The sequence below is a fragment of the Hippocampus zosterae genome, chromosome 9 (genome assembly GCF_025434085.1).
Source record: "Hippocampus zosterae strain Florida chromosome 9, ASM2543408v3, whole genome shotgun sequence".
NCBI lineage: Eukaryota > Metazoa > Chordata > Actinopteri > Syngnathiformes > Syngnathidae > Hippocampus > Hippocampus zosterae.
In genome coordinates, this window is record NC_067459.1 from 15,639,695 (window position 1) to 15,661,930 (window position 22,236).

Here is a 22,236-nt window from a genome sequence, read left to right on the forward strand (position 1 = left end):
TACTGCTTGGTGCTTTCTACCGCCTTTATTACCGATTCGTCTTACTGTTTATTGTGTATGTTAAATTGCTCCATGTACAGCGCTTTGTATGCATCGATGGCTGGTCTAAAGTGCTCTATAAATACACTTGACTTGACTTGTGCTCTGCAATTAAATGGCCGGCGACCAGTCCAGGGTGCACCCTGCCAGTCGCCCAAAGTCGGCTCCATCTCACCCGCAACCCTAATGAGGAGTGCTACAGAAAGAGGACGGCATACAGTAGTTGGCCTTGGCAAAGCGTCTTTTTGTCATTGACAAAAGTGACATTTCGCCTCCCGAGGTTTTCATGCTTCCTTCTCTCTCCCTCTTCTTTTGCTCCTAAATCTTCCAGTTTTTCATTTGATGTTAAATGGAGTCTACGAGCGTAGATATGCTAATTCATCTCATCTCCTGTGCATCTTCTCTTTTGTACATGAGCGGCCAGGCAGTGCGAGCGGGCCCACAAATTGCTTTGGAAAGGACAGGAGAGAGAGAGAGAGAGAGAGAGAGAGCACCAGGGCAGATGAACACTGGCAAAAGGTTTGTCTCCACCCCAACAGACCCCCCCCCCCACTCTCCCCACCACCACCACCCTCCATCTCTTTTGTAGTGTGCACCAATAAAAATCTGATGAACGTGAGCAACAACCGCCACCACCTCACAGTTAGCATCTCCTTGGAGCCAGCGAGTCCAGTTGTGCTGCAGGATTACGGGAGAGTAACTGGAGGCTTTGAGGGGAGGAAAAACGGAGGAGGGGCTGTGTTGAGCTGGTGGGCTTCCTCTGCCTTACAGACACATTTTATTGACTTGCTAATTGGACGAGGCGCTCGGAGGAGAGGATGCGGTGACCGAGAGATTTTCTCCAAGGGACCGATCCAGACAAGGAAGCATTGTGTGCTATTTTAGAATTTCTTCCATTTTCGCGCTATGTCACAACAGATGGGCTTTTTTTCCCACCCCCCAGTAGTCATCCTGCTGTGAATTCCTGGTTTTGTGTATGACATTGTCAAATGGAGGCTCCAGCTGCAAGACGCATCGTGACAAGTGAATGATTTCCTTCTTACTCCACCCCCCGCACCCCCAAAGCAGGCTCACTTTCACCTATTTTTATTTCCCTTTTGGATGGATCAGCTCTTCATCATCCGCTCCGGCTGATATCCCGTTTGATACCATTCGATCGCCAAAAGAATCATTCATTTTTTAACCCGGACCTATCTAATTGCTGTGCAACAGAATGACGGTATGAACACAATTCAGGGGGGGAAAAATCTGGGGGAATGTGACATTTGTGGCTTTTCTAGTGCAACGATAGCTAAATAATAATGCATATTACCATCTTAGAAGCCCCCAGGCATCATGCTTTCATCTATGTGTCTACCTGTCAGATTTGTACATAAGAGCTAAAGCAAGAAAGGGATCATGAATGAATTAGTGGTAGAGACAAGTAGTAGCAGTGTGCATGGATGGGGATTAAGTGAGGGGGGGGGGGCAGTCTCGACTGTGTAAGGCATTTAAATATTTTCAAAAATTTGTGTCCAGCCTCCGTTTTTCCAAGCTGTACGATGATTCCAGATTCTCTTCTCTGTTTCAGTTCGCTCCCGCTGCCATGACGGAGTTTTGCATGCGTGGACTGGTCGGAGAGAAGGTGCTACTGTGCTGAGGTCTTGCGTCCCAATGAGCCAAGCAGACAACCCACAGAGACGCACCACCTATCTCATCTCCCTCACTCTGGTGAAGGTTGAGGCTTTGCCAGAGGATGTAGCTGGGAAACAAGTGGAGAAGGAGGGCGAAGGCAGCCCGAAAGAGAGTGAGGAGGTGAGACATGACCCCAAAAAAGAGGAGGAAGCACGTGCTGGTCCACAAGCGTCGGATAAAGAGAGCACACAAGCGGGAGAAGAAGTGGAGCAGGTGCAGGTCAAGTATGGCAGCCCGAATGAGAAGTGGATCAAAGCGGAGAGAAGAGACCAAAAAGACGTCCCGATCGCTAAAAGCAAGGACACTGCTCCCGTCCACCCTTCATTGAGGCAAATGGTGAAGGTGTACAGCGGCGGCAGCTTCGAGACCACCGTACGCAGAGAGGGGCCTCGCAGCGACGCCTCGCGTCCCAAGACGGAACTCTATCGGGAGCCTCCAAGGCTCTTCCCAAAGGGCGAAAACGGAGCGGAGCTCAACAACCGTTCGCGCTGCAGCCTCCCTTTTTCAGTGCCGCCTCAGGTTAGAAAGCGCCCCGAAGTCTTGATGAGGCCGCATGCGGGAGCCAACGCAGCATGCTGGAAGGAAGCCCGAGACGCCAACAACAGCTTGTATCACTCTGCAAAGACTCTGGAGCGGAGGGATAACCGTATCGGGGATCAGTCCCCCTTAATGGCAGCTACAACTCTGGGGCCTTACAGGGCGTCTTGGGCCGACAGCGATGGCAGAGGAACGCTCATTCGTCCCGCGGCTCCCCTCAGCGGAGGCTATTCCGGAATCATGAACAGGGAGAACTCTCACGAGGACAGATTTAAGGTTTCCTTGGTTACACCCGTCACCTGCGATGTCAACCGGCCTCCAAGAAAAACCACCAGTCGTACTCTGGATAACAGCGACCTACATTGCCAAGGAGGAACAATCCATAGAGCTCCCGTCCGTGACCGCAAGATGCTCAAGTTCATCAGTGGCATTTTCTCCAAAAGTGCAGCTGCGCCCCCAAATGTCAGCACTGCATCCGCCTTGTATCCCGCCGCGGACAGGGGCTCCAGCGAGGAGGAGGGTAAGTTCTTCATTGATTCATCTCAGTGAACATGACAGAGATCTATGGTGGGCTCGCTGTACTTTTAACATATAATCGGCCCATTATTTCAAACGCTGCGGCTGCATTCTCGCTGTCACTGGCACGCCGATGCAACAGAGAGAAGATCCCGATGCAAAACTTTGATTGCAGGAACATATCTTCACCTCTCTGATTTTAAATAAAGGAGCCGTCATACTATCGATAGTGATCATATATTACCAACTCCCACCTGATTCTCATAATCGCTCTCACGCATTCTTGAACTCATTCACTCCCAAAGACGTTTAACGTCTTTTCAGACTTGGTCCAGAATTGGCTGGTCCTGAATGAGTTAAACACGGGCATATCTAATATTATAATTAGTAGACAGTATCCGATTGACCAGGAATGTTTGAGAATGGTGCAAAAAATTGTCAGACAGGATCTGGCATACAAATGATTCTCAAAGTGTAAAAAAAAAACACACACACACACAAAATGGCAACCATGTTTCGTTGGTATTTCAAACAGAGTGTGTAAAATGTTGCCATTTTTTAAAAATCTACATTTATAGTAAGATAAGATAAGATAAGATATCCTTTATTCGTCCCGCAATGGGGAAATTACAATCAGAATTCAGAAAGGAAAACGCTGGGTAGGGAGAAGGAAAAAACAAACCACGGTCGAACTATCCTCTTCTGAGAAGATAACCAATTTTAATTTTCAGTGAAATCCGACCAAGGGGTTAACCATTTTAACTGGATATCCCATTTCCTGACATCAGTTATTGGGTTCTCGTTTACATAATGTTGTTAACAATAAATTGATGGAGAATTAAAATAGGGGCTTGTTTTGACAATATTTGTCATGTTTAAACTCTTGCTGCTACCCCTTTCTTAGAATACACATACGGGTACACTTGAAAATGTATTCACTCGTGTCTTTCATGCAGTGGATGGATATATTGTACAGTGGATATAAAAAGTCTACACACCCCTATTCAAATGCAAGGTTTTTGTGATATTAAAAAAAAAAAAATAACCAAAATACATCCTATAAAGACCCCCGCCCTCCTCCCACTAATTATGTGATCTATAGTTGTACAACTCAATTAATACAATTTAGAAATCTTCTCAAGAGGAGAAAAAAAAGAACTGACATAACGCGTTTCCAAAAGTGTGCACATCCTCTTAAAACTGAGAATGTGGCTGTGTTCAGAATGAACCAATCACATGCAAATTCACTGAATAACGTTTAGCTGTTCTAGTAGGCTTTTCATAATTCCGCCTCACCTAGACCTAAGGCGCAAATTCCAGCTGATAAAACATCTCCAAAGGTTGATGATAACCACCAACATGCTTCACTCTAAGTATGGTGGCCTTTTGTGGCTGGTTGATTCTGAACACAGTCATCTGGTATTGGCCCTCTTGAAAGGTTTCATTTTTTTCCGAAGTGAGTACATGTTATAGGTCTCAATAGTGGTAAGAAAAAAAAAATCATAATTTATCTTGGTCTCGCCCCCCTTTTTTTTTTTTCAAACAAAAAACATTTGCATTTGACCAGTGGTATGGCGACATTTTAGATCCGCTATAGCAAGGAAAATCAATCCAAAGACTGCTGGCCGAGGCGCTGGCACACCCGCGACCCTCATGAGGATAAGCAGTTCAGATAATGGATGGATGTATGAATGGATGTTAATTGCATCCTGGTAGTGATTGCCTCTGACTTTTTAAAACCCTCAGAATGTGACAATATGTCAAGATTGTTCAATTAATAATCCTCAAACAACTCCAGGGGCCTCAAGTGCGACTTTTTAAACAAACAATGTTTCACATAAAATTGTTCGCAAACAAGAAAATGGTTCAGTCTTGTCAAAATCAAACAGCAGCATCAATATTGATATTGTCAATGAGAATATTAAAAACAAGATGCTCCCTTTTCCCGAGCCCTAAACTGAAGGAAGTTGTGTATGATGGTGATTGTGGTATCGAAGCAAGAGCTGAATAATTTGTAAGGAGTAAGTGGGACATGAATAATTAAGGTCGGGGAGACATAGAGCTGTGTTCATGCAGAGAACAAGCTACTACTTCCTGCTCTGTGTGGATGGTCATCAGCATTCACACTGACGACACGTTGACTATTAAAGAGTAATGTGACGTCGTCTACATTTCCCCTGTAGCCTTTAACATATTGAGGCATAAATGACACAAAGTGATATTTACTCCGTTTGCACGCGCGATGGCACACACATACAGAGGTGGACACTGCCTCTTTATGCCTTTCACATGTCGCCGCGACCGAGAGGGACCATTCATTGTATGGAGGCTTCTGGAAAAAGGAGTTGCCGTGGCAACAGCCAGCTGTGAGAGTTGTTGTTTGGTGGGTGGTGTGACGCCGATGAAGGGGAGCGCAGGGATTGTCCAAAGATGGAGGATTAGGGCGAGGGGTTGGAAGGGAACAGTTGTCAAACGAGGTTTAAGGTGGAACGCGTCCCTAGCGCGACAGACGACAGTGTGGGTGTATTTTGCACAACATCACAAGAAAGACCTTCTGCATGCGCGCGATTGTGTGTGTGTGTGTGTGTGTGTGTGTGTGTGTGTGTGTGTGTGTGTGTGTGTGTGTGTGTGTGTGTGTGTTCAAACAGACTGAGTCATGCAGACTAACGATGGTTTCCATGGCCACATTAATGTTCATCTCTTGAGCAGAATCACGCAGGGTGCGTTTACACCAGATAGTGAAAAACCTGTTAAAATACTCAGTCGATGTCCCTTTTTTTCCCCTGCCCTTATAATTGTAGTTTTATTTCCTCGTATACAGATATTCTGTTTGTATATCTGCTAACAGGTCAAACAATGATGGTGGAGATACTGTAATTGGCGAATGTTTGCTTTGAGCAGGGGTGGCCAACCCGCGGCTCACGAGCCGCATGCGGCTCTGTGGCTGGTTCCATGCGGCTCCCGGGCTTTCACATGACAATTGTCGAAAACGCCTCAGCGATGGCGCTGCCATTCGAACAACGATGCATAACACACAGAATGTACTACGTCAGCCTATCATCAGTCCCGTTACTTGATTGACATAGAGGACAACCAATCAGATGACTGAATCACCGCTCATGCGCAGACAAAGGCGCTAAGTGCTAAGCTAGTCAGCAAATTACCTCTGTTTTTAGGGCAGAGGTGCCCAATATGTCGATCGCAATCAACCAAGAGCCAACAGACTGGTCCCAAGTCGACCGCGAGCGGTGGGAGAAGGAAATGGGGGGAAAAAATATTTGTGTGTTTGTGTCTTAAGGTTTTATTTGTGTTCGGGCACTGCGGCTGTTGCTCGTCGTGGCGTGCATGTATATGTGCGCGAGTGCATGGTCGTGCATGTGCGTGTGTGTGTTTGTCTCTTTGCAGTAACGCAGTAAAAAAAATTGTCTCTTAGTCTCTGACTGGTTGGCCACCCCTGGCTTTGAGTGAGCACATAGCCGCCCTTCATTTGGCAACATGATTCATTCAGCAATGTACTGTGTACTGTTTCACAGATAGATTTCAATTTTCAGTGGATAAAAGCTAAAGGGACAAATGCAATGCGTTCAAAAGCATTCTAAAAATAGAATACACATGATCAAAATGACTCTTTTTTTATCTAACTTGTGGACAATAAAATCAACCATGTTACAAAAACATTTGAATATCATTTAATCACAAATCCCACACACTGTAGTTCGCAAGGCAGTGTGATGAACAAATTAGGTATATCCACTGAGGGGGAGAAAAAAACATTTTACATATTCTAAGAGATTTGAATGAGTGGAAGGCACTAGATGTGAATGTGTGCGTCAACTGTGGTTTGTTTTGGAATGAATTTTCTTGTCTGAGTTATTCTTTTTTATGTCTATAGCATTTAGAGTGTGTATATTGGAGGATGGAGAGTAGGGAAGGCATCAGTTGTTTTATGATCACTGAGAGGAAGTTTACTGGCTCACACCTTGAAAAAACCTCTGTGACAGATGACAGCTCAAGGACGAGTCGGACAACAAATCCACAGAAATGAAATCCACTGTCAGCCTGACGTTTTAATGGGCTCCTCAGTCATCACGATGTCTCTCTCATGAGAAGAAGCAAAGCATGAAAGTCAAGAACGACATCAGTTTTCAAACTTGGCTCCTGTTTGTTCACGTATCGCTGCTTTTATGAACCGCCTTCTCCTTTTTGGCTCTAGCTGCGTGCACCAGCAGTCAGGAATGGACCATCACTCAAACTGTGCAAGAACTTCACCTGGTAAGATTGTCTGCCTTCATAATCAAAGCTTTGACTTTAAATGAGATTCTTAGTGCTTTAATTTGTGTGTGTTTGTGTGTCAGGCTGTGTTGGGGGGCCTGTGCAGTGGGAAGTCTGCGCTGGTCCACAGACACTTGACAGGAAGTTACCTGTCACTGGAGAATGCCGAAGGTCGGTTGGGTTCGCACTCTAATCATTTCCACATTCTTTCATGACAGAGTCACTCATACGTTCTTTGACCGTAACATTAGGTACAATAATAGCATCTGTCTGTACATCGAGCCTTCCATCTGTTTTCTGTGGCGGTTAGTCTCACTCGGGTCACAGGTGAGCTGGAGCTTATCCCAGCTGACTGTGGAGCAGACCTTGGGCTGATTGTGGCTGCCAATTGCAGGGATCACAAAGACAAACAACCACTGCTTCACATTTCCACCCGACGTGGAAGAACTAGATATCGACCCTTAAAATGTATGTTCGTTCCTTGTTTTCTATTGCAAGTCTTAATCATGATTTGTATAATCCAGGGCGTCAGTACATTAAGGATGTCTTGATTGATGGGCAGAGCCACTTGTTGATCATCAGAGAGGAGACGGAACTCCCAGGAGCCCAGGTGAGTTGGGAAATCGACCTTAACTTGCATCTAAACGAATTAGTTCTTGTCTTGTGTATCGCCTGCTCTTTGTCTGCCTTGTCTTCAGTTCGCAAGCTGGCTCGATGCGGTTATCCTGGTCTTCAGTTTGGAAAACGAGGCCAGTTTCCAGGAAGTGTACAAGATATACCATCAGCTTGCCGTCTACCGGCCTGTCACCGAGATACCTTTCGTAGTCGTGGGCACGCAGGGTGAGGTGGTCATAAACGCATTTTAAGAGGTCCAGGCCAGATAATTGCTTAAAGTCAAGATTAAATTCCATCACAAGTATTTAAATTGATCAGAGTGGACGCTAGAATTTGGACTTCGGCACTGACAGTCAAATAACATTTAAAAGCATTGCAACAATGTTAATTTTTTTTTTTTGTGATAAAACATTGCTTGAGCAGAAATTTATGTTGAGAGGGAAGAAATGTCATCTGTGCTGTATGTTACACATACGTACAGCACATTTGACAATAAAGTTGCATTCAATTCAGTTCAATTCAAATGTGTTTTTAAAATTCTTTACATGATCAGAATTTTGGAGTGGGTCACCGATAAGCAAGTTTTTAAAAAAAAGCTCTCTGGTTGGATTAGAAGATGGAAGATGGATTCTCCACCCCTCCACAATCCCCACCAAATGTAAATATCAGGGGGGAAAACGAAAAAAATTCAGACTCTTATCTGTTGAAAAACCTTGGCTTGTTAACAAGAGCATCCCTAGAGTGAACAAGATTGTGTTATCCGTTTCAGATTATTTTGCCTGATCTATTTAAAATATGGTTTGAAATGAAATGCTTTTGAATTTCATTTTGGACTGTAAACTTTCAGCGTTGCAAATGTGAAAACACTTCCAACTAATATTTGAAACCTAACACCTTTGACTCCTTTCATCTGATTTTCAGTTTACTCTAAACCTGCTTCACTGCTCGTCTCGCTCTCACACACCCACTCACTCCTCTTGCAAATCTGCTCGGAATATAAACAATTTGACTGTCTGAGTTGGGCCTCGTGGGAGGCGGCAAAATGCATGCAATGGGTCTTCGCATTTTCTGTGCACGCACATCTTCTACTCGATAAAGATGTGTGCAAGTTAAAATGTAAATGGTCACATTTTTCACTGGTTAGCGAGCATTTCTTTAAATATTAGTTGATCACTGTAATTGTGATCCATAGTAATGACAATCTAAGTACCTAATCTAATCTAAGGGGTTTCGGAGTCGTCAAATCCAAACATAAGCAACACTTTTGAGGAGGTCAAAGAAAAGCTACTATGGAAGAAACCTTGAACAGAAGCAATTCATTTTATGGAAGCAGTATTCTGTCTGCCATGAGTGCTAGAGTTGAGACAAGGAAACAAAAAATAGAAAAAGTGGTTCTGTGGGGAATAAAACGGGGTTTTATAGGAGATATCAGACATTCTAGCTGTGATTTAGTACTTGTGTCTTCACCAGATAAGATCAGCAGCAGCAACCCAAGGGTCATCGACGACGCTCGGGCCAGGCAGCTCTGCTCAGACGTGCGCCGTTGCACCTACTACGAAACATGTGCCACGTACGGCCTCAACGTCAACAGAGTCTTCACTGATGGTATCTCACAGTCTTATCAGCTATGACTCTCTAAACATATGTGGGAAACTTTTTGCGTGTGTGTTTGTGTGCATGTATAAACTATTTTATTATTATTTTTGCTGCAGCTGCTCAGAAGATCATGGCTGCCAAGAAGCAAGCTGCTTTACTAGCTTCCTGTAAATCTCTTCCAAACTCTCCCAGTCACTCTGGAGGCTCCACCCCAGTGTCTGGTGTCTATCCAGGACAGGTAAAGGACTGAAAGAATATGTCACATTCCTGCTGTTGTCTCCTGGGTTTAACGCCAGCGTCAGTTTGCTTTGGAGGATAAGCAACCCTGGACTGTATTTTGGTGACCAGCAAAAATCCTACGCGGCGTGTAACTTATCTCTGCACGGAGCTGAGTTAGACCCGATATTGGTGATTTCACAGACAAGTACATTTTGGCAGTTTTGCGAGAAGGAGGTCTGCGCCGCTGTGGGTGCGGTCACAGACAACTTTAATCAGTGGTAATCAAAGTGCCTCCCCTCATTCTATCAAAGCGTGTGATGGAAAAGTGGTTAGGACTGCACGACTGTCCATGTTTTATGTTATGTGTCGTGTTTATTGTTTTACTTTGTTAACTGTTTTGTTGAGCACTTTGTTACAGCTGCCGCTGTTGTGAAAGCGCTATATAAATCAGCAGGTATTGTATTCAAATGTGGCTCGCTTGAAAAAGCCCATCTGCGCCACTCTTTATTGTTTATTTGCTACTTACTGCTGTGCCACCCAGTGAAATTATATAAGACGATGAAGTACAATGATTCACAAATATATGAATTATTTACGTCACATTACACCAGCTGAGTAACCTGTGCGAGGGGTTGACATTGTCTGATTAGGCATTAGGTTTAGATCCACGTTCTGCCACCAAATTGTTGTTCAGTCAGGCACATCTCCAACGTACTCCTTCGACTGTGCCAGCTCACCCAGCTTGGCGGAGACCGCTCTGCCAAAATGGCAAACACACGCAGCGATCCTCCGCCGGCATTTGCGTCGCGTCGCAGATGTGCTGTCTAAGAAAATAAAGCCCCAAGTCTGTGTTTGAACGTTAAAAGGAGATGCACGGTTCCGCTCTGTGTTCCACCATGTGACCTGAGTACATGTTTCTATTGAAAGGCACCCAATCATCAATCAGTCCAAAAGAAATTGATTATTTTTATAGAATATGGGAAATAACTATAACTCATCTTTTTTTTAAATCCGTTGATTTATTGTTCATTTTCCCCTGGGTCACATGCCCATTTTTTCTGATGAACATTAACTGTATTTTTGTTCTAACTGAAGAAACTAAAGAAAAGGCACCCAGTAATGAAAGTGCGGGAAATAATTACATCTCTTGAAAAGTAATGTGGCTCATATTACCCTTCAATAAAAAAAAAAAAAGTTATTTGTGTTAATTACAGTTTTTACAAGCACGGTCATGGGAAATATTTAATAACATTTTACACATGCCGCGATTAATTAGTGCCTCGACTCAATGGAGACCTTTAACCTCTTTCTATTGCTCTGTCAACCCCCACCCCTCTCCTTCTCCTTCGTTTGCAGGCCAGTAATGGAGGTCAGAGTAGCGATTACTCCTCATCGCTTCCCTCCACCCCTGTGATTAGCCATAAAGAGATTGGCAGGTCGGCAAGAGGGGAGAAACAAGACAGTGGCACTCCTGGCTCAGTCCGCAGTGCCACCCGCAGACGCAACGCACGCTTTTCGGTAAGCGCATGCCAAGCACGAGCATGTAAATATTTTGAAGTCCAGTGGTTAGCACGTCGGCTTAACAGTGCAGAGGTACCGGGTTCGATTCCAGCTCCGGCCTCCCTGTGTGGAGTTTGCATGTTCTCCCCGGCCTGCGTGGGTTTTCTCCGGGTGCTCCGGTTTCCTCCCACATTCCAAAAACATGCATGGCAGGCTGATTGGCCGCTCTAAATTGTCCCTAGGTGTGAGTGTGGGTGTGAATGGTTGTTCGTCTCTGTGTGCCCTGCGATTGGCTGGCAACTGATTCAGGGTGTCCCCCGCCTACTGCCCGGAGACAGCTGGGATAGGCTCCAGCACCCCCCGCGACAATAGGATAGGAGAGGATCAAGCTGTTCGGAAAATGGACGGATGGATGAAAAATGACACTTTAAACCAATGAAGCTGGCCATATCCATAATTAAATACATTAGCTGAGTCCTCCTCAACCACAGAGGTTCTTTTTAATTGGCCCGCACGGAGTGTGCATGTTGTAATCCCTTTGTTTCTCGAAGGGCTCCTTTCAATTAGCAGCGTTTAGCAGGTTAAGTCTAATTTGCCACTTGGTGTGACTATATTGGAGGTGTCATTTCTGTAATATGTCAGACATGCGAATGACTTATGACCTGCTCATTATGGAGCTCACTTCCCTGCCAGTGCCAACATTCTTCCCTTTACAATTGATTTAATGCATGCAAGAAAACAAAAATCTAAACAAAACACTATGATGATATATGTGGCGCAGTTGCATGCTTTTATAATGTGTGTCATTGATGGCCTCTAAAATTGGAACATGATAGTGATGGTAGGCTGCTCGGTGGTCTAGTGCTTAGCTAGTCGACCTCACAGTGCAGAGGTACCGGGTTCGATTCCAGCTCAGGCCTTCCTGTGTGGAGTTTGCATGTTCTCCCCGGGGCTGCGTGGGTTTTCTCCGGGTACTCCGGTTTCCTCCCACATTCCAAAAACATGCATGGCAGGCTGATTGGGCGCTCTAAATTGTCCCTAGGAGTGTGTGTGTGGATGGTTGTTTGTCTGTGTGGGCCCTGCGATTGGCTGGCAACCAGTTCAGCGTGTCTCCCGCCTACTGCCCGAAGACGGCTGATGCAGGCTCCAGCACGCACCGCGACCCTTGTGAGGATAAAGCAGATCGGAAAACGGATGGATGAATAGTGATGCTATTAGGAGGCGACTTAAGTTAGAAAAATCCCCATTGAAGTCCAAGACATCGAATGCACGGCCAGACATTGCCTAACTCGAGCCACTTTCAGTCTCTTTATTAATAAAGACCACTTGTGAATCTAAAATAACGCTCGCATCTCTAACTTGGTCTAATGCCTTTCACGTCGTCTTCAGTGTATCATTAGTTGTGAGATGCTAACGTAGCTTTATTGTGTGAGCAGAAGGTTGCATGGCTTGCGTGTCGTTAGCTGTGAGACAGACTGTTTCAGTGCCACAGGCCAGCTGGCGATGAAACGGTGGTGAGCCAGGAGCAGAAGGAGCAGCGAATGAAGATTGTGAGGCCTGTGGATACTCCCCAGAGCTTGAGAATTTGTTGTTGAAGTTAGTTGTGGCCAGGGCATTTCATACTTAACGAGAAACTCAATAAAAACTCCTGTCTGTTAGGCCTAGCCGTCAAAACGTGACCTGCGATTTTCTGGTGACCGGTCTTGCTTGCATCCCAACGCTTATTCGAAATGTGCAGGCTTCAGTCCAATCTAATGAAGACCCGAATGAAGACAAGCAATATATATATATATATATATATATATATATACACACAATTCCCTTTCCCTTTATTTTCTGTGGGACGTGTATTTTGAGTTTCCACTCTGTAATAGTTTCAGCATCAATACGCTTAAAAAAAAAAGTTGTCTCCTTGTGTTTCCTTCAGGGTCGAAGAGGCAGTGACTCAGCCAGGCGAAGTGCAGACTGCAAAGGAGACGTGGGAAGCGGGCGCTTTATTCCGATCAAGCAGGTAAAACAAAGATCCAGAATACAAATCTCTGGTCCATCCAATGAACTTGAGCAGAAGACATCACACCGCGACTCCCTTCAAATGACACATCTAAGGACACCTGTCATTGTGTGAATTAATGCATACCCCATCGGCTAGATAATACGCTGTGGGTGTTTTTGGCTGCCACCGGCCATCACGCTGCCTAACCGTGTGAGATTCACTCACAAAATATCAACAGTGCATTTTCACCTTTTTTGTGCTGGGGCCTCTACCAGGGTTTCTTGCTCAAGCGCAGCGGGAACTCACTCAATAAAGAGTGGAAGAAGAAATACGTCACCCTCTCCAGTGATGGCATCCTGTCATACCACTCCAATGTCAATGTGAGTATGTTTGGATAGAGCGCTTTGGATGGTTTACAATGCTGAGACATCAACCAACTGGTCCAAAGTAGTTAGTTGTAATGCGGTGGTTATTGACTTGGCAGGACTACATGCTAAACACACCCGGGAAAGAAATGGACCTGCTGCGAGTGACGGTGAAGGTGCCAGGAAAACGTCCCCCTCGTGCTGTACCTACCGGCGGCCCTCCAGTCGGACTCAAAGATGTGCAGGGACCAGAGGGTGCCAGTCTGGGTGAGCGAAAATATACTGATGTGCGACGCATCCCTTGACGGATATAAAAGGTAGCAAAATTATATTCGGATGAATAAAATTGTCAACACCAAATCCTATCTGTATACTTCAGAGCCCCAACCAGGCATTGCAATCCTAATTTGGGTCAGGAACAGTTGTAGGGTTTCCTCAAAACTCATTTCTTGCATATTCCTAAATTGTCAATTTATTAGTTTTATTTACATCAAAATAAAACAAAAAGAAAATGATGAAAAATCCCTCCATTTTTATAGATCAGACTTATCAGAGTTGCAGGTGAGAATCCTGGACTTACTGCCAACTTGTTGCAGCTTGTGTACAGTGGTGCACAAAAGTGTTTGCCCCTGATTCGAACCCAGAACCTCACAACTTTGAAGTGGACATGTTAGAAATACCTAACCGTGCTTACATAATTGTTATAAATGGTTCAACGTTTTATTCACACCATTGGAGTCTAAATCAGAGTCTTTTTCATCGCAAATCGCTCAAATGGCCTCATGCGTAATCCTGCTTGCAAACAAACAAATGAAAAAGATGAAAACAAAATCCTTGGCTGAGCAATTCATGAGAGTGAACAAGCAACCAGTAGAATCCCGGTGGGGGTGGGGGGTGTGGTTTGCGGGGATGAATAGAAATTAGCTGTTCAACCATTGGCAAATCCAGATTTTTTGTCACGTTCTGTCTGAAGCGATAACTATCGCTTCGTGCAGAACAATGAAAATAAAGAGTTGGATCCCCGGAAAACAGACACGAAAGAACCTTGTCAAAACAAAGAGTGTCTTTAATGACAAAAACAGAAAGAGCCCGACAGGGAAAAAACGGTAACACAAAACGCTGGTCAAGTAAGGACCAGGGGAGAAATAAGGAAACAACCGAAAACGCTCGCCGAAAAAACAAAGTGCGAGGAACTACTGAATAGGCAATATAAGAGAGTACAATTTAGTGACTAATCGCGAATGGCAAGAGTAAAGGCCGCAAGGCAAGAAGGCAACGGGTAATCTATAAACGAGGAATTAGCACGAGAGAGCAATGGCACGGCGTGGAATTCTCCGGCAGCGAGATGACTGTCGGAGTCTCTTAATAAAAGAGGGTAATCAGCCCGAAATTACGGACAGGTGCGCGGATGGCGGGGGAGAAAACCCGCCACCTGCTGGCGGACACGCGACGTGACATTTTTACAGCAACAGTAGCACACACACACAAATAAAATGCATGTATACTGTGTTTTTAAATCAAATATATCTGATGTATATTTACAACATGAACAAAAGGAGTGAAGCGGCAAATAAGTACTACCTGAACATGAATAAATAAATAAATGTGATGCTCTTGTGAATGGCACACGCCGGAATCGGAAGAATCGTCACCTTTGGAGAGGCAGCTGGAGATGAATAAATAGATCATATCGAGACTACTGCGAATACGTTATAGAGCTCTGTGTTGATTATGTAGTTCAACAGTAGCACAGGTTTTTTTTTTTTTTTTTTTTTTTTAACTTACAGCAGCACAGAGTTGTTTTTTGTTTGTTTGTTTCTTTTTAACTTATACATCGACTTGATGCTTGTCATAGTTCCGGTCAGTGCCAGCAGCCTCCTGCAAGCGGATGACATGGAGGGGGTCGGGGGCGCTCTCTTCCTGAGGAGTAACAGAGGCGTGCAGCGATGTTCTTCCAACGTCTCCAACCACGCTCAAAGTGTTGGTGAGAGAAAGCAACAGGATTCTGGAAGTAGTCGGTATCCAAGTGTGGGATGATTCAGTGTCTGTGAACGTGTCAGCAGACTCTGCAGTTGAGGGTGTGTCCAGCTCCTCGTCCACCAAAGATGTAGGCTCCACATCCCCAGTGGAGGACAGGAAGAAACATCGCAGAAAGAAGAGCATGAACCAGAAAGGGGACGCCACCATTGGCCAAGCAGATGGTGATGAGTTTCTCCATATTGTAAAACTCACAAATAAATAAAGATTAGTTTGGATTGTCGCTTTCTTTTAACTATAAAAGGTATCATGGAATGTTTAGCTGAAAAAAACGCACATTGTCGAATTCTCGCAATTTTAATGATTTCGATTGTTGTTGTTGTTTTTATTTTTTCCAGCCAAGCGCAAAATGTGGAAACTAAAAAGCTTTGGTAGCTTAAGGAACGTGAGCAAAACAGGTAATGTTTGGTAATGTCCTATCTCGTTACATCTTCTGAGCTCTTATTGTCTAGTACAGGGGTGTCAAACTCATTTTTTGTCGGGGGCCATCTTCCCTCGGAGGGCCGTTAAGATCCTGAAACCAAAGAAATGTTTTTTCATCACATCGTATTATTACTTGTACACACACACAAAAAAAATGATGGCTCACTAGTGTTGAAATCAGTCACGTATTTGTTCAATTATTGCTCAAGTGTGTATAAACAGGGTAACAAAATTACTGCACAATGGCACCGTTATTTATTATGTATGACAATTTGAGATTTCGGTACAGATTTAAACAAGGATCATGGAAGTTGACACAGATGATTTGCTTTCGCGGGCCAGATCTGACCCCCGGGCCTTGACTTTGACACCTGTGGTCTAGTATCTTATATCGTTTGTGACGTGCTGCTGTGGTTGAGTCACATTGAGGAAAGACATTGCATCATATCATTGCTGTGCTGTGGAAAAGCTGTATGTCCATTTTTGTCAGAATATATATATATTTTTTTGCAATCATGGGATGTCCGAAATGCAGACATCCCATGGACAATTAAAAAAAGACCAAAATGGACATAAATGTTGTTTACAGCAACAACAATGAAATGCTGTAAGGCTACATTGCTACTGAATATTACAAATGAACTATTGAATTCAGTTGGATGGGTAATTGCTTGGTTCAATGTCATCCTTTACAATAACACAGATGATTTCGTAAAAGTATCTAAAAAAAAAATGCAGAAGTCGCAAACATATTTCAATTCTAAGAGAGCTTTTGTGTGTGGGTGTGTTTCTGTATGTGTGTGTGAGGCAGATGAAGAAAACAATGACTTTGTCATTGTGTCGAGTTCTGGCCAGACGTGGCATTTTGAAGCTCAAAGTGTGGAGGAGAGGGATTCCTGGGTGCAGGCTATCGAGAGTCAGATCTTGGCCAGCTTGCAGCTGTGTGAGAGCAGTAAGAACAAGGTTGGACACACACACACACACACACACACACACACACACACACACACACACACACACACACACACACACACACACACACACACGCACACGTAAACAAATTAAAACTTTTTTTTAAGATCCTGCACCTCATATTCAATGGTGTCTGCTATCTTTTTGCAAAAGAAAATTACATTTCATCCTTGACTTTACCTTGACCTTACAACACAGCTGTGTTGGCTTTTGTCCAAAAGATAAAGACAGTTTAATTGATTTTTTTTTTCCACTGCTGAAGCAACTTCATCACAAGCGTGTTATGATGTCAGGCCTGCGCAATATTGTCTTGTGCCACTGCAACAAGGACACATCCGTGGATGAGCGCTTAAAAATGTAATATTCTCCTATATCACATATTAATGCACCGATGCAGGTGTTTTTTTTTTAAATGAAACCATTTTTCAAACCAAGTCATTTTATGGAAGCTTGTTCAAGTACATAGGCAGATTTGGTTCAAGTTGCAGTGCTAAATGAAGGAGAACACATTTAACACTGCACACTTGGTGGTTTTTTTTTTTTCTTCACAGGCTCGCAAGAACAGCCAGAGCGAAGCCGTCGCTCTGCAGGCGATTCGCAATGCAAAAGGAAACGGCTTCTGTGTCGACTGCGATGCTCCCAGTTAGTGACACCTTTGTCAACTCAAACCTCTTGTGTCTGTCTACTGTGCCACATCCGACTATTTCAAAGCTACTCATGTACTGCATCAATCACCTTTCGTCTTCTTATTGCATTCGTTTGAAAATGAATAATAGTTAACAGAAGAATAGAACAAAGTCGCCCGTTCGTTATTGAGCAATTGCTCACATTCTTGCACACTCGACTGATAACAGCGGGAGCGGCGTGGCGTTGGTGGGGAGATCTCAGAATGTGACGGTGCATTACAGAAATCAGTTTTAAAATCTTGATTACAAGCTGCAAAAAAACCCCCACTTTGATATGTTAATTATTCCACTGACTCAAAATTGGGTCACCATTATGTCGGAAGAAATGGCACTTTTCTCCACTAATGAATAAAACATTATTTCTTCTCATCGACTATAATCTTCTTGCATGATCCTTCTTGTAAAGGAAGAATCTTGGATGTAGATTTTGCATTGGATCCTTTTAGACTGAGTTTAGACGTGAACCTCAGGAAGTGGCGAGTGAGCGGTAAAGATCGTCATTGCCAGTGTGTGTGTGTGTGTTTTTTTTTCTTCTTTCCAAGATCCCACATGGGCCAGTTTGAACCTCGGCGCGCTCATCTGCATCGAGTGTTCGGGGATCCACAGGAACTTGGGGACTCACGTTTCGCGCGTTCGCTCACTCGATTTGGACGATCTACCGCGAGAGCTCACGCTGGTTCTCAGTGCAATTGGCAACCACATGGTGAACTGTATATGGGAGGCGCGCACGATGGGCCACCGTAAACCGCCGCCTGACGCTACCAGGTAATGACAGTTGAAATATTTGCATTTATGTTTATTTGATATGCATGTCACAGTGGACAAACCAGATGCACTGATTTAGGTGTGTTTGCCATGAGTGAGGGCTGTCACTCAAGAATCTTTTTCTAATCAATGCTTTTAAAATGTTATTGTTTCGAGACAGGGCGGGTGATTCGCGTGTCGACCTCACAGTGGGTAGTGGGTTTGATCCTGGCTTGTGTGGTCTTTGCATGTTCTCCCCGTGCATGCATGGGTTTTCCCCGGGGACTCTGGTTTCCTGCCACATTCCAAAAACATGCATGGCAGGCTGATTGAGCACTCAAAATTGTCCCTAGGCGTGAGTTTGAGCAGGATGGTTGTTCGTCTCTGTGTGCCCTGTGATTGGCTGGCAACCAGTTCAGGGTCTCCCCCGGCTGAGATAGGCTCCAGCACCCCCTGCGACTCTTGTGATGATGAAGTGGATCGAAAAGTGGATGGATGGATGGATGTTTCGAGGCAGAAGACCTATAACAACTTTTACTCTGATCAGTCAATGAGAAGAACGAAAAAACATTGACGTTATTGCGAGCCAATATTTTATCTCACAACATGACAAAATCAATAAATAAATATAATGTAGAATGCATCATAATTACCAGAGATGCAAATTTGTCAAATTAATGTGTGCCGATACAGATGCGTTTTGCTTGTCTACGTGGAGTGTAACAAGTTTTACTGTGTCCCATTGCTGATACTGCTCATCGGCCAGAATCGCAGATTCAGAAAGCTCAGGGTAGAACAGACAATGAATAAATAAAGAAATATAACATTCACATACATGTCGTGCAGCCAAGAGAAATAAAATGCAGACTGTGAGGAATAGCGATGTACAATTTCATGGAAGAACCATGACAACATTTGAAATGTAGATCTGCGCTTCTTACATGGTTTAGGCCAGCAGCAATGTTCTTGCTGTCCTTGGAGGTCAACCGCTTTATTTTCTTTGCTTTTTCCAGAGAGGAACGAGAGTCGTGGATTCGGGCCAAATATGAGCAGAAACTTTTTGTGGCGCCTTTGCCCCCTCCTACTCCCAACGAGGGTCCCGACATCACACTCTCCGGCCGTCTTCTGCTGGCTGCGATGGAGCACAATCTCCCCAAGCTGCTGCTCCTTTTGGCTCACTGCACTAAGGAAGACATCAACGGCCCCCCCAGCATGGCGCTCTCCTCCCGGTCCCTCCTGGCGCTGCGGCTGCCCGGCTCTGCCCTTCATGCTGCCTGTCAGCAGGCCAACGTGGTGATGACTCAGCTTCTCGTTTGGGTCAGTTGACTTTGCTCTTTGTGTCCCATTATGGCTTTGCTGACTGGGATGTATACTCACTGACCACCATAACATTATGAAACCAGTCAGACTTGTATGGAAAGTTACAATTACAATTCTGAGTTTTGACTGACACTGCAAGAGATGTAATCATTACAGTGTTACAGGTTGCAATAGAGCATACATTCAACAGGTTTTTAGCCTTTAATTGATAAGATAAGAAAACCTTTCTTAGTCTCACAATTGAGAGAGACGATTATCTTCAATTATCAATATGTAGTGTATCATGGTGTATTTCCTTGATGTATTTGATTTTCACGTTTTAGGTGTCTGAATGCTTAAAAGAGAAATTAGGGATAGCGTACATTGTTTACTTTTTTTTTTTGTAGTTAGGTGTGTAAAAGTGGAATTTATGATCCATCTCCTGAGAGTGTGCGCCTGCACCTGTTCCTAATAAAGCGTCTGGAGAGTGAATAGCATGAATAATGATAATAGTAGTACAGTATTAGCAGTAGTAATAATAGTCACAAAAATAATCATAACTATAATATTATGACAGAGACTCTCCATGCTTTGCTTTTCAGCCCAGATACAAGAAATTATATCCCAGAATATGAAACACAATACTATTTTTACTATATGTATTGCATTCCTACACTTGACGACAGCCAGTTGGATCTCGCTTTATACCTCGAAAAGTCAATAAAATTTTTAGCTCGTGATACAACATGGCCTTTTTTATGGCCCTTAAATCTGCATCGTTGGCGAGGCCACCAAACCAAATAATAATAAAAATGAATATATGAATAATAAGTATACCTTTTATTTGTCAGGCACTTTATATCTGCAACAGATCTCACTGTGCCACGGTCATAAAAAAATAAAATAAAACACAAGGAAAATCCTAGTTAGGAGGAACAAATATGAGTGTAGTTAAAATGTCTCTTAAAAAGACATCACTTAACAATAATCACAAAAGTGCAAAACATTCAGTTATGTGTATGGTATAATTTGTTAAAATGTAAAGCCTATTGTTGCATTTCTCCTTGTTGTCAGTACGGATGTGACGTTAGGTACAAGGACGCTCAAGGGCAAACAGCGCTGACCCTGGCTCGCATGGCGGGCAGCCAGGAATGCGCCGACATTCTGCTGCAGTATGGATGTCCCAATGAGTGCGCCCCTTCCGCTGCCACAACAGCAGGATTCCCATCCGCAGCCAACCCAGGCTTCTCCGTTGCCATGACGCCCAACCTGACGGTCGCCACGACGCTCAGGATCTCGCACAGGGGCGGTGGTGGCGGGGCAACCAGCTTCAGCTACAGTACGTCAAGAAAAGCCGTATCATAAGACGAGAGGAGAGGGTGGGGTTTGTGTGTGTGTGTATATATATATATATATATATATATATATATATATACACATACACACACACACACATATAATATAGAAATGTATGTGAGCGTGTGTGTGTGTGGAGGAACATGTGCTAAGAAGTTGCACTAGTACTGTGACACAAGCCCAAATGGACTGATGTGTGTAAAAGAGAGATAGAGACTGAAATGGGGAGAAAGAAGACAAAACTGGCCCATGCAGCAAGAGTGATGAAAGGAAATCGACCTGTGTTAAGGGGCTCGGAGGGGTTCGGGGGGGATCTCTCATCCAAATGAAGAACTGCAATAAGCTAATGAACTGGGCTGTATGTATCTGTTTGAAATGCCATCACTTTATCGGTATTTACAAGAGAGTGTCTGTATTGTGTTGCGTTCAACACAGCCTAACGGACAGTTCGTTTTAAAATTCCGCTACAAAGGCTGCTTTTGTTTTGAAGAAAATCAAGAGATAGGATGATAGAACTCTATAAATCGGAAAAAAAGTGCTTAATTTCCAGCATTGTACTTTTTGTACGGGTGGTTGGTTCTGTGTACAAAAAATGGCTTGGGAGGAGATTTCTTGCTTTGGTGTTCCTTTGATAATTAACTCAAAGCTCAAGACTAAGATTTCTATGTAATGTTTGTATCACTGTGCGCGACATCAACACTGTACATGATTTGTGCATTTTGCATATCTTGAAAGTGAATGACTCCAAGCAGCGGGCCACTGTGGTGATGTTCGTATGAGCAAAGGAAATGCCTTCATTTCAACTGAATGTATTTTAAAACGGTCATGTCGTCAGGAAGGTGCCGCTTTCATGGATGTTAACTCTCTCTCCTGCCGAACCTAATAGAGATTAAAAGTCTTATTTAGTAGATTGTTTTCAAATGTACATATATATACAAGTGAGCAGTGGTATGAATGTTTACAAGTGGCTAATAATCAGTGTGAGGAAAAGAGGAATGTTGCCCATGCGGCGATTTCAAGAGGAGCCTAAAAAGAAGTCATTCCATCCGTACTTGATGTAATTCTGTGTTCATCTAATGACAGTTGCTGAGTATACATGTCTGTGCTGTAAAAAGGTCTCGATTCATTTGTATTTTTTTACTCATGCAATGATTCATAAAGCATTCGTTATCAATACAGCCAGCCTACTTCCAGCTGTTTACTTTGCATCAAAAAGGAAACGACTAATGCTGCATGGGGGCGAGACTCTGTTTATGTCATGTCCCCCCCCCCCCCCCCCCCCCCCAAGATGACAGGAACATGATGCCGCTCAGCAGTAATCAGCCAGTAAAAATCACTTCACACTCATCATCTCACTGTCAGATTGTCTGCTTCTTGGCTTTGGCCCACATCT

The 22,236-nt window shown here is 43.9% G+C and overlaps 1 protein-coding gene across 2 annotated transcripts; it reads left to right on the top strand.

Annotated features, from left to right (window-relative positions):
- The first annotated feature begins 513 nt into the window (after positions 1-513).
- Positions 514-22,021, top strand: LOC127607657 (arf-GAP with GTPase, ANK repeat and PH domain-containing protein 1-like). Of its 2 annotated transcripts, none has more exons than XM_052076158.1 (20): positions 514-1,258; positions 1,610-2,770; positions 6,980-7,038; positions 7,122-7,209; positions 7,563-7,648; positions 7,737-7,878; positions 9,124-9,258; positions 9,366-9,487; positions 10,825-10,986; positions 12,896-12,979; positions 13,237-13,341; positions 13,446-13,593; positions 15,182-15,310; positions 15,399-15,527; positions 15,702-15,761; positions 16,598-16,749; positions 17,310-17,400; positions 17,987-18,209; positions 19,202-19,505; positions 20,562-22,021. In XM_052076158.1, the coding sequence occupies exons 2-20, from the start codon at positions 1,693-1,695 to the stop codon at positions 20,850-20,852; spliced, it is 3,588 nt and encodes a 1,195-aa protein (XP_051932118.1). In that variant the 5' UTR covers positions 514-1,258; positions 1,610-1,692; the 3' UTR covers positions 20,853-22,021. The 2 variants fall into 2 exon arrangements, with proteins under 2 accessions (XP_051932118.1, XP_051932117.1); XM_052076157.1 differs by having other exon boundaries at positions 518-1,258; positions 15,390-15,527.
- Positions 22,022-22,236: the final 215 nt, after the last annotated feature.

Excerpts from the sequence above, each read along its gene's own strand:
- LOC127607657 (XM_052076157.1), top strand. The coding sequence starts at position 1,693 with ATGAGCCAAGCAGACAACCCACAGAGACGCACCACCTATCTCATCTCC. Across the intron at positions 7,649-7,736 it reads CGGAACTCCCAGGAGCCCAG|TTCGCAAGCTGGCTCGATGC; the intron begins GTGAGTTGGGAA and ends CCTTGTCTTCAG. Across the intron at positions 15,528-15,701 it reads CACCATTGGCCAAGCAGATG|CCAAGCGCAAAATGTGGAAA; the intron begins GTGATGAGTTTC and ends TATTTTTTCCAG.